At 32.3% G+C, this 12,092-nt stretch overlaps 1 protein-coding gene across 2 annotated transcripts; it reads right to left on the bottom strand.

Annotated features, from left to right (window-relative positions):
- Positions 1 to 9,772: 9,772 nt before the first annotated feature.
- On the bottom strand, positions 9,773 to 11,761 carry LOC108482191 (uncharacterized). Of its 2 annotated transcripts, none has more exons than XM_017785308.2 (5): positions 11,366 to 11,761; positions 11,130 to 11,196; positions 10,673 to 10,739; positions 10,323 to 10,401; positions 9,773 to 10,240 (listed from the first exon to the last, which is right to left on the bottom strand). In XM_017785308.2, exons 1-5 carry the CDS (start codon positions 11,629 to 11,631, stop codon positions 10,210 to 10,212), a joined length of 510 nt encoding a protein of 169 aa, XP_017640797.1. In that variant the 5' UTR covers positions 11,632 to 11,761; the 3' UTR covers positions 9,773 to 10,209. The 2 variants fall into 2 exon arrangements, with proteins under 2 accessions (XP_017640797.1, XP_017640798.1); XM_017785309.2 differs by having other exon boundaries at positions 9,773 to 10,139; positions 11,366 to 11,754.
- Between the last annotated feature and the right edge of the window lie 331 nt (positions 11,762 to 12,092).

The raw sequence follows: 12,092 nt of genomic DNA, 5'->3' as shown, positions 1-12,092 counted from the left end.
TATAATAATTATTACACATTCACAATTTAATTATATAACAATTGATATATTATATGTCCTTAAAATTTATATGTTTTTATAATATAATATCTACTAAAGATAATTATATCATATTACAGAATAAATTTATATTGTAATATTTATTTTAATTATATAAATATTAGTTATTTTTTGTTTAAAATAATTTAACTAATTTAGTTCATCAAATAATAAAGGAATAATTATAAATTTAAAAATTATGATGATTTTATCTCATTGTTTAAATAAGTTACAAATATGTATATCAAATATTTTTTAAGTTTTTTTGGGACCCACTTTTCATATATAAGATTTGTTATAATCCTAGTATCTAAGCTAGCCATTCACCTAAATGGATTTCAAAATCAATTCAAAATTTGAGAAAGAAAAAGAAACTATAGTACATAAATATATCGACTATTAGTTAATTAATGCCAAATGGCGAGAGGAGTTAGTTTAGCTTTGGCCAATGACCACGTATAAGAAAGTGGATGAATCAATTCTTGTCTACAAAACTATTAAGTGGCTAAGCTAGGATAATGATAATTAATTTGTTGGTACACAACCAGGAACACGTTGGATACTCCCCGTTAATCATGCACAACTTACTGCTTCTTCTTTTTTCCAAATATGGACACAATATTTCATTTCAAAGGCTCGAGGCCACAAACCTACATATTGAAGGTAAAAGAACACGTTGGATACTCCCCGTTAATCATGCACAACTTACTGCTTCTTTTTTCCAAATATGGACACAATACTTCATTTCAAAGGTTCGAGGCCACAAACCTACATATTGAAGGTAAAAGAAAAGCACCAATGAACCTCAATAGGTAGTCGGTAGACATGTAAAAATAAGAAATTCATGGGTAGACCAAACACCAACTAAACTTGAGGTTTTATCTTGATTTGGATCAATTATTTTCTAAATTCGAGATGTTTATTTATGATGAGATTAAAAATAATGGTGACAATAAAATTAATTATTATAGTAATAAAATTAAAATCAGCAGTAAGGTATGTGTTTGACTTCATATGTAGTCGTAGTAATGAGTTAAAAGTATAAAATGATCATTAAAATATTATATTTAAATATATAAATATATATGCAAAAAAAATTATATTTTATATTAAGTTTGTATTTATCTTAAAGAACAATTTGATTAATAATTAATTAATTTATCATTAATTATATTTATTTTATTTTATTATTTATATATATATTTTATATAATTGAGGGAAGAGACGGGATTGCTAAGAATTGAAATCAAGCTCTCATGTCGCAATATAAATGATCTTGCCCTTAGTTGAAGAGGTTGTTGACATTTATATATATATATATATATATACTTATTCAAATTAATTCATATAACAATAAAATTTACATATTTATTAAATTATTATAAAACTCAAAATTATATACTTTATATAATAAATTAATATAACTATTTTATATATTAATTTTAAATATTAAAATAATTTTATTAAATAATAATGAAAAATATATATGATAATGAATTTATATAATTATTAGATTCTTATATAAAAATAAAATTTGTTTAATTATTATATAATAAAATTTATAATATGTTTTTTTTAGGAAAAGTAGGAAAAATATTTCTCACTGTAGCAACTACTACTTAACTGGTGCCTAATGCTCCAGTAAAAAATTCATGTCCAGAAAATAGAAGTTTTCTTAACTGGCCAAAAGCAAGTTTTCCAAACAGATGCCTCATTGGAGGGTGAGCAAATCACATAAACAACTAACTCTTTCCAAAACAAGAAAGATAATAGAACGGACTTCACAGCATAGGTTACCTTGTAAAATTAAATAAAACATCATCAAATCTTTATCAAAAATTACCTTTATTGCATTCACCATCAATGCCTAAAAGGCTACAGTTTTACTTTTTCTATAAATTAGGTTTACATAATTAATGCTATAGTAGGAATTTGTTTATCTAATTTCACTCCAAACAAATATAAAAAGAAAACCCCAAATCACGAATTACATAAATCACACAATTTGAACTTTCAGCTTCGCACCGTATAAGAAAATTACAAAATAATTTAGAAAAAAATTATAATATTGTAACATTATATTACCTCGTCATTAATTAAAATAATTTTTTCATCTCTTTTGGAAGCTATTTTATTTGAATAAGATTTGATATTTTCTTTTTAAAGAATCACTTTTTGTTCGAATAAGATACAATATGTTCTCTTTGAAAATTATTACTTTAATATTTCATTCTTTTTGAGAAGCTTCAACTTTTAATGTTGATAGTCTCTTAATTTTACCGATGATTTTTCTTTCCGTTTCAATGCAGAATGGGTTATTGAAGAAGGTTTCGAGGAATAGGTGAATAGAATATGGCGATCAAGTAATGAAGATTTCCTAGGGAAACTTATGAGTTTGGGTAATGGTTTAAAAGAATGGGTTAAGATCAATAAAGGTATTTGGAACAAAACAAGGAAAGAGTTAAGCCAAAAACTAGAGGAGGTTAACATTGAAGATCCCGGAGAGGAACGATTAGCGGAAATCACGAAGGTTAAACTAGCCCTAAATATGGAGGCAGACAAAGAAGAAATCTTTTGGGAGCAATGAGCAAGGGCCAACTGGCTTAGAATGGGTGATAGTAGCACAACTTCTTCCACAGCTGTACGTCCTACTGAAAGAAAAGAAATATGGTAAAATGGTTTGAAGATGGGAGTAGCAGATGGATCAGGGGAGATGAAGAATTGCTAGCATTAGCATCAAATTATTTTAACGATCTTTTTCCCTCAAAACCTATGCAGGATTGTGAAAATTTATGGACAAAGATTCAACCTTGCATTCCTAAACACATTAACGAGGATCTTTTAGTAAGTTTTAAAGAAGAAGAATTATGGGAAGCTTTAAAATCTATGGCTCCACTAAAAGCTTGAGGTGCTGATTGTAACGCCCTAATTTTCGGGAATTCTGTGAATGTTGGCAAAATTTCTTGCTTTAATTTTGTCATTTGTGAGTGAAATTATGAAATAGGACCTATGTGAAAATGTTTGAAAATGCTATAGGCTAAATTGAAGTGGCCAAATAAATAGGAGTGCAAAATAGGAGGATTTGCATGACAAACCTCCCATTTTACATGAAGTGGCCAGCCATCATGTTGTTGTAAACAAAATGTGCACTTGATATCCATAATTTATGGTACAAATTGATACAAATTGATAATGGGTTAGGTAAATGTCCCATGATAATGGGTTAGGTAAATGTTTCATGATAATGGGTTAGGTAAATGTTCCATGATTGGAATTTCATGTCTTTTGTATTAAAGAATTAAATGGATGAAATATGAAATTTTATTAAAAGAAAAAGGGGTGAAAAGAACAAAGTTTTGTCCATCTTTGTTCATCATAGCCTAAAGTTAGAGAAGAGAAAGGAGAGGAGAAAGCTCTTGAATGTTCGGTCACTTGGGGAAGAAAATTGAAGGTAAGTTCATGGTAGTTTGCTTCTATCTTGATGTTCATGAGTTCTTCTTGATTCTACCTTAACTCTTGAAGCATATTTTGGTTTTTGGCTGTGTTGTGAGCATTTGGTCATGAATTAAAATGAAGGAAATGGTTGTTGTTTCATGTTCTTTTGATGAAAATGGAAGATATGTGAAGTTGAGCCAAACAAATGAGCATGCATGTGCTTAGATGCTAAGGGGAAAAATCGGCTAATATGTTGTGCTTTAAAATGATGAAATGGAGATTATACTTAAGTAAAATCATAGATATGTGATGATTGATTAGTGATATACATGTTTAAAAAAAAACATGCATGCAAGTTATGTGTGAAAGAGTGATTTGGTAATAAATCTGCTTGGGACAGCAGCAGTAACGTGACTTTAGAAAATCACCATAAATTGTGGGAGATGAGTTAGAAGCTGCATAAATTATGTAATTAAATCTTAATGAGTCTAGTTTCAAATGGAATAAACGAGAACATATTTTGAATTCTGTACAATGAGAAATTTGATTCGTAATGAAGAGTGGTCAGATTAGTCAAACAGTGAAACATGCGAAACTTTGAGAAAAATCTGGTATTGATTGGCCAAACCAAAAATTCTGAAAATTTTATGGATATAAGATATATGAGTCTATTTTCAGGGAAAATTAACGGCACTTGATTTGGAGTTTCGTAGCTCCAATTATAAATGATTTAGTGACTGTTGCTTAGGAAGACAGCTTGCAGTGAAATTATGATTATCTGGTAAACATTGACAAAAATTTGTTAATGAGTTGCTTATTGATTTCTTATAAGCTTACTATGATCTGTAGGTGTGATTGGCCGAATATTGTAAGGGGTTAATACGTAGTTTGTATTTGAATAGTTAGATTAACGTGTTAGTAATCCAATTGTAGGCGGTTCGTGTGTGGATCTCGTCAAGATATCGTCGCAAAGCAGTGTGTAACTAACACCCTCTTTCTTAGTCCGGATCGGCAAAAGTCGAAAAGCGAAATGCCGAAAATCGGTATTTTGTAGATTTGCGAAAAGCGAATGCTCGTGAGGTAAATCGATTAATGTTTTTGGTAAACTGCAAAATTTGGACTCCAAAGTACATGATTTACGTGCCTCGATATTTTTTGGCTTAATGGGCCAAAATTGGAATGATGGGCCAACGGCCCAATTCGGTAAGAACACTCGATGCGTGATTACGTTAGTACGTGAAAGGTAGGAATATGCATGAAAAACCCTAAAATAGATAAATTACTGAAATACCTTTAAAAGTGGAAAATTTATAGTTTTACCCTAGTAGATAAATTACCAAATACCCCTAGGGTTAAATTGACCTAAATGCATGTTTGATTGTTGTTATTTATTGCATGCCATGTTGTTATTATCGATGCATGGGATTGGGATATTGACGGAGGAAGTCTGAAAGTGGCTTGTCCACGATCTTGGAGGCTTTGCCTCAATTTATTGATAATCTGAAGCAAAGTCAGAATGTGGAGTGTTAATTTGGGTGGGTTGAGCTATTCCCCATATGGAGTGTAGGGTGGTACGGGTGGAGTGTAGTGGTTGGTGGGTTGAGTAGTCTCCCAAATGGGCTTGCATATGTTATTGATGTTGCATGTATTTTGAAATGGGCCTATGGGCCATCTTGTTATCTGAATAAGGGTTAAGGCCCGGTTTATTGTAATCAAAAGGGCTCGGTCCATTACCATTGTTACTGAATAGGCTTAGGCCCAATAGGCTTGAGCTGACTTGGGCTTTGAATGGGTTTTCCTTATACACTGAGTTTCCCCAAACTCACCCCTCTTATTTTCATCCATGCAGGTAATCCTCAACTATAGTGGGCTTGGAGCTGTGAGGGAATTCGAAGTGGCCACCCGTTCTGAAAGTTTGATTTTCTTCTGGTGAACTGTACATCTTTTTTTTTACGTTTGAAGTTTTGGGTTTTTAAATGTAATAAGGCCGCTTAATTATTTTTGATGGTGTTAATATGTGTTACTAAGATAAGTATTACTTATTTTAACTGTTGAAGTTGGAAAGCTTTAAAGCGCGTTTTCAAAAACAACAATTGATTTCAAAATACCACAATGACAAACAAAGCTTCCGCAATAAAAGTATTTTTCAAAATTAATCACTTTTCCTAAAAAGGACTTAATCAAATCGGTTTCCTAGAAATATACATGACGTTAAGGTGTGGAATGGCGGTGTGAATGTCTAGGATTGGATCTGAAGGGAGCTTGGCACTTAAGCAGTCCGATGGACTCACCTCCTCTTTTCCTGTTTCCTACCTGGTGCACAGCTTCCATCTACTTTAACCTATAATCATCTTTTAAAACACTAAGTTTGTTTTTCTGGATCAACAATATAAAATGTTTTGAATGCTTCAATATGGCATGTCAAATCCGACCATAACGTCTGGGCCGGGTTTGGGGTGCTACACTGTTGGATTTCCTGCAATATTTTTTCAAAAATTTTGGCATATTATAGGAAAAGATGTGTCTAGATACTGTTTAGAAATTTTGAACAACCAAAAAGAATTAGACACAATTAACGATACCAACATTATTTTAATTCTGAAACTTCAAAACCCAAAAAATATGGAGCAATTTAGGCCAATTAGCCTTTGCAATGTAGTTTATAAAATAATCTCAAAGCTTATAGTTAACAGATTTAGGAAGGCTCTTGGCTATTGCATTGATGATGCACAAGGTGCTTTTGTTCCAAGTAGACAAACTACGAATAACATATTAGTGGCATATGAATTATTGCATTCCTTTAAGAAGAAAATATATGGAATAGGTGATTTCGCCCTAAAACTTGACATGTGCAAAGCATACTACAAGGTTGAATGGATTTTTGTTAAAAATATGATGAGAAAGCTAGGGTTTTGTAAAAGTGGGTGTAACAACCCGTTTTCAGTGAAATTTGAATAGTGGTTTCGGGACAACAAATCTGAAGTCAGAAACTTTATTTTATTATTATTTTATTGCCTACGACATGATAGAAATATTGTATAAAAATTTCATTAAGAAATTTTACCGTTTACATGCTTAATTTGATAAAAAAATGACTAAATCACGTAAAGTGCAAAAGTTGAGTTCTAATAGTTAAATGTATTAAATAGCTATAGAACTATAAAATGGATATCCTTATATGGTAATTAGACCATTAGAGTTAATAGCGGATTTTAATGGTTTGGCATTATTGAAATTTGAATGAATTATTAAGGTTAATTTTGAAAATTAGTAATTAAAGTTATAATTAATTAAATAAAACAAACTATTATCATCCATTATCATTATCTTCCATAAAATTTGAAGAGAAAACCTAGCCATGGAAGCTTGAAGTTTTGGCAAACTTATTTTTCTCAATTAGGTATACATTTTTGTCCCCTTTTTGATGATTTTTATGTTTTTGAGATCATTATAGCTTAATCTAACTAGCCCGGGGACTAATTTGCAAAATTTTTAAACTATTAAGGTTTTACCATTGTTGAATATACTTGAGTTTTGAAGTTTGATGATAGAAAATGAATGGTTGTTGCTAGATAAACAACTTTTGTAAAGAGATTTTTAATGAAATTATCAATTAGGGACTAAATTGAAAAATAGAAAATATTACATGGTAAAATTGTGAAATAATTAAAGTATAGAGGTAAAATGGTAATTTTTCAAAAAATATATTTTTGATTAAATTGAATGAATTATATGTTAAATTAAGTTAAATTTATCCGTATGGATCTAGTTAGACCTCGTACGGAGTTAAATCGGGGCAAAGAGAAAGTCTCGGATTGATCCGTATCTACGAATACTTATCGTGGTAAGTTCGTGTAATTAAATTGTGTTTATATGTTTTTAATTGAAATATATAAATGTTATGATCTGTCATATATAATTACCGAATGCATATCCAACGACGTACGATGATTACCGAGCCCCGTTTAAACCATAGGAATCCGTAGGATACAACTGACATGTCATTAGGTTTACCTATTTGGCTGAGATCCTGCATGTGCTGTAGATACTCGACCGCTCATGAGAGCATATCAGTTTATAACTTGTGAGAGCATACCGATCTACAACTCAAATAAGCATACCGATTCATAGCTTGTATGAGCATACTTGTACATAAATTCATAGATTACAATTATATGAGCTAACACGCTATGTGTGAGCTATCTTGAGTATCCAACGGTATTCTAAATGTTTCAACAGGCAAATGTCTTGATACAGAATGATATAAGTTTGATACGAACTATTACAGGTATACACATGAAATGCATGGAGATGATGTTACATGATTTATAAATATATGAAATGGATGATACATGTATATGGAACTTGATTAATTGTTGAGTTCATCCACAATTATTGGTTTATATATGTATTTACATGGCTAATATGGTTGGTATATTTGTGCTTAAGCATTTAGCCAAAATGTGTTGGAATATGCTTTGTTACTTACTTATTACTTGATTAAATGATAAGTTAAATTCCAAGTTAAATGAACGTACTAAGCGTAAATGTTTACTCTGTGTTATTTTCGTGTTTTATAGTGAATCAAAAGCTCGTTCAGGTTAGAAGATTTTCGGAGCTATATCACACTATCTATCGGCTCGCTGATACATTTTAGATGTTTAATTTTGGTTATAATGGCATGCATAGGTATTTTGGCTAATCTTAGATTGTGTTTAATTGTTGAAATGGTTATTTGTTTTGGCTTGAGTTGTGGTATTTTGGTGTTCTGATGAATTTAGTTTTGGCATGTAAATATTAGCCTTGAAATGGTTGATGATTTGCTTAATGTGTTTGAAAGGTGAAATGGTAGTTGAATGTGCATATTGTATATGTTTTATAACTTGATGTGAATTTGTACTTTGCTATGGAGAACATATATGTATAATGAGGCTAGTAATTGAGTAGTGTATTTGGTATCATTTGGTAAGTTAATTCAATGGTTTGTATTGGTGCAAATCTAGTTGAAAATTAGTTGATCATTTGACCAAATTAAGTTTATGATTATACATGTTTTATATATTGTCATTTGAGGTGCCTAAGGGCATACTGGTTGTATATGATTATACCATATGAATGAAGATGGATTGTGCATGATTTTGTTACTTTGTAATGGTTTATGTATATGTGCACTGGTTTTTGTAAGTACATGTCAATTTGGGTAAGAAAAATGGCTTGAAAAATAGCTTATTTTCGTCCACACGGGTACAAATACGACCGTGTGTCCCCTATAACTTTCAAAGTGTTACAAGTCAGGTTGTTACATGGCTTAGCACACGGCTTGGCACACAGGTATGTGAGGTTACTTTGAAGGGTACACGGCCTGGCACACGAGTGTGTGGCTTGGTCGTGTGGCCCAAGTCTGTGAGTTACAAGGATACAGACACAGGTTGGGACACAGTCGTGTGTCCCTATTTCGAATGCCCACATGGCTTGATACATGGGCGTGTCTCTTAACCGTGTGACTCACATGATCTGGCCACACGACTGTGTGACCCCTGCAGTGTTGAAATTTTTTACTATTTTCCAAAAAATTCTTTAAGTTTTTAACTTAGTCCCAACTTATTTCTAACACGTATTTAAGGCCTCGAAGGCTCGTTTAAGGGGAAATATGTATTGTTTGACTTGGTTTTAATACACTTAATGATATGTTATGAAATGTTTAATATTTTCTGTCCGTTTGAATTGTAAACTTCGGTAATGCTTCGTAACCCTATTCTAATGACGGATACGAGTTAGGGGGTGTTACAATAGGTATCATTGATAATGCATTGCATAAAAAGTGGTTCATGCTCAATTGTGCTTAATGGAAGAAGAGAGTTGGATTCAGTCCCAGTAGAGGAATAGGACAAGGAGATATCTTAAGCCCATATTTATTCATCATCTACGTTGAGGGTTTTTCAAGACTTTTGAAATTGCAAAAAGGGAAAGGAAAATTGATGGGGAAAAATTAGGTAGAGGGGGTTTGATAATAACCCACCTTTTTTTTTGTTGGCGACAATATTTATTTGAAAAAACAATAGTAGAAAGAGCTTTAGCCATTCAATCAGTCATTAATGACTATGAAAAAATACCGGAGCAAATGGTGAATTTCAAAAAGTCATTAATTTACTTTAGCAACAATGCCAACGAGACAGTTAAATTGCAAATAGGCAGGTCGTTGGGGGTTCTTATGGCCAACAATCCTGAGAAATATCTTGGATTATCGACAATGGTGGGGAGGCGAAGGAGAAATGCTTTTGTGGAAATTAAGGAAAAGTTTTTGACAAAAGTGAAAAATTAGAGCATTCGTAATTTGTCCATAGGGGGGAAAGAGGTTTTTATCAAATTTACAAGCCATTCCAATTTACGCTATGCAATGCTTTAAATTACCAAGTTCTTTATGTCGAGAATTAGATAATATTATGTGTAAATTCAAGTGGCGAAATTTGAAAATAGATAAGGGTTTTCATTGGTGGTGGTGGGCGTTATTATGTATCCCTAAGGCGCAAGTAGGGATTGTTGGAAAAGCAAGATTGGAAGCTAATTACCAATGCCACAAGCTTACTCGCACAGGTAATGAAATCTAAATACCACCCACGAAGTGACTTTCTTAATGCTGATCTAGCGGCTTACCCTTCGTTTACCTGGAGAAGCATATGGAACGCTCAGAGTGTTCTGGAATCAAGAATGGGTTGGAGAATAGGAGATGGTAAATCAATTAACATATGAAATGACGCAAGGGTTCCTAGGGAACGAAAATTACAGTTTCAAAATATTGATTATAGGTATACTTTACTTACAGACCTTATAAATCATGAATTTGTTACCTGGAAGGAGGAAACTTTAAGAGGGCTTTTCCCATAAAAACAAGTGAGGGAGATTGAATCCATTCCTCTAAGGAGCACTCTGCAATCAGATATAAGGAGCCAGCGAGGTGACTAGTCAGGAGAATACACGATAAAAAGCTATTACAAAATGTGTGTCTTAGAAGAATTGAAAATGCTGGGAAACAAAATTACAGTAGACCAGGATCTAACTAGAAGGTATTTTACAAAAATTTGGAGGCTAAAAATTCCCAACAATGTTCATATTACTCTATAGAAAATTAGAAATAATTTTTTATCTACTTTAAGTAATTTAAAAGGCCGTAGACTGAGATATGATGCTTTATGCCCACTTTGTGGAGAAGAAGATGAGTCTGTAAGCCACATCTTTTGAGAATGCACCCTCGTAAAACAAGTCCTCTAGCAAATGACAGTAACATTGGCACCCATTCATGCAAATTAAGAATGGAAACAATGGTTAGCGGAAATCTCAATAATGCATATAAATGTTCACGCTTAGCAGTATCGTTTTGAACAATATGGCATAACATGAATATATATTTCCATGAAGGCATCCAACAGAGAATATGCGAGATTGTGGCATTTATTAAAGCATACTTAGCGAACCTTGAAAAGTTAGAGGAAGTATTGAAATGTCAACATAACACAATTATTACCCTGTGGGAACCCCCATTAGAAAGACAAGTTAAAATTAATTTTGACTCTACGTTTTCTCAATAAAGCAACAGAGCAGTCGCGTAAATTACCATAAGAAACCATACAGGGCTTATAATGGGTTCGTGTTCTTACCCGATCCACAACGTTAGAGATCCGACAATGACTGAAGAGTATGCATGCCTCCAATGAGTCATTTTTGCTGAAGAAATGAGATTTAGCGATGTTATCATTAAAGGTGACTCAAGGATCATCATTAAAAAAATTACAAAACCATGGACATGCAAATGACATATCAGTCGTTAGGGGCATTATAAATGAAATAATAGCAAAATCAAGAATTTTTTAGAATATTGAGTTCCGATTCATACTGCGAGAAGCCAATGGAGCGGCGCATGCGATAGCTGCGTAGAGCTGAGGAAGCTATTTTCTGACTTTTTGGGTGGAAGAAACTCCGTTGAAGGTTCAACCTATTGTTGTTAGAGACCAAAGGAGACTTTAGTGTAAGTGTGTTGAGGTTTGTTGGACTGAGTCCAGAGAAGAAGACGGGTAACAAAGCTCCGAGGAACTCAGAAGATAACAGACTAGGGAAACGAAGCCAAGACGAAGAACAGAGGATGTGATTTAACAGGTCCATTGATAAAAAGAATTTCAGCGGAGTAACAAAAGAAATGGAAAGAGAGAGTTAAGTCTTTAGGGTTTCTTGATCTATTTTTATTTTATATTTTTTAGGAATGTTAACGATTTTCTTTTCTTAAGAAAGAGTTGGGTATGGGCTTAGCTTAGGAAATGAAAAATCGGGGGCTTTGCCCACAGTTTAATAATGTTTTGCTTTTCAAATTAATAGGTTAGGTTTTTTTTTTTTTTTTAGGATTATGTGTTTTAAAATTTTAGTACTGTTAAAAACTATGATTTCGGGACCACAATTTCGATGAGTGAGTAAATATTTTAATGTTTATTTAATGTTTATAATGTTAATTTAAGGTAGTATTAACTTGTCATTAAGAAAATTTGAAGTTTAAATGGTTAATTAGGTAAAAAGGTTTAAATTGAAAAAGGTGAAAAAGTTGAGTTCTATTTAAGTGGATTAAATAGCTT

This window comes from Gossypium arboreum, chromosome 11 (genome assembly GCF_025698485.1).
Source record: "Gossypium arboreum isolate Shixiya-1 chromosome 11, ASM2569848v2, whole genome shotgun sequence".
Taxonomy (NCBI): Eukaryota; Viridiplantae; Streptophyta; class Magnoliopsida; order Malvales; family Malvaceae; genus Gossypium; species Gossypium arboreum.
This window is presented reverse-complemented; position numbering and strand designations above follow the sequence as displayed.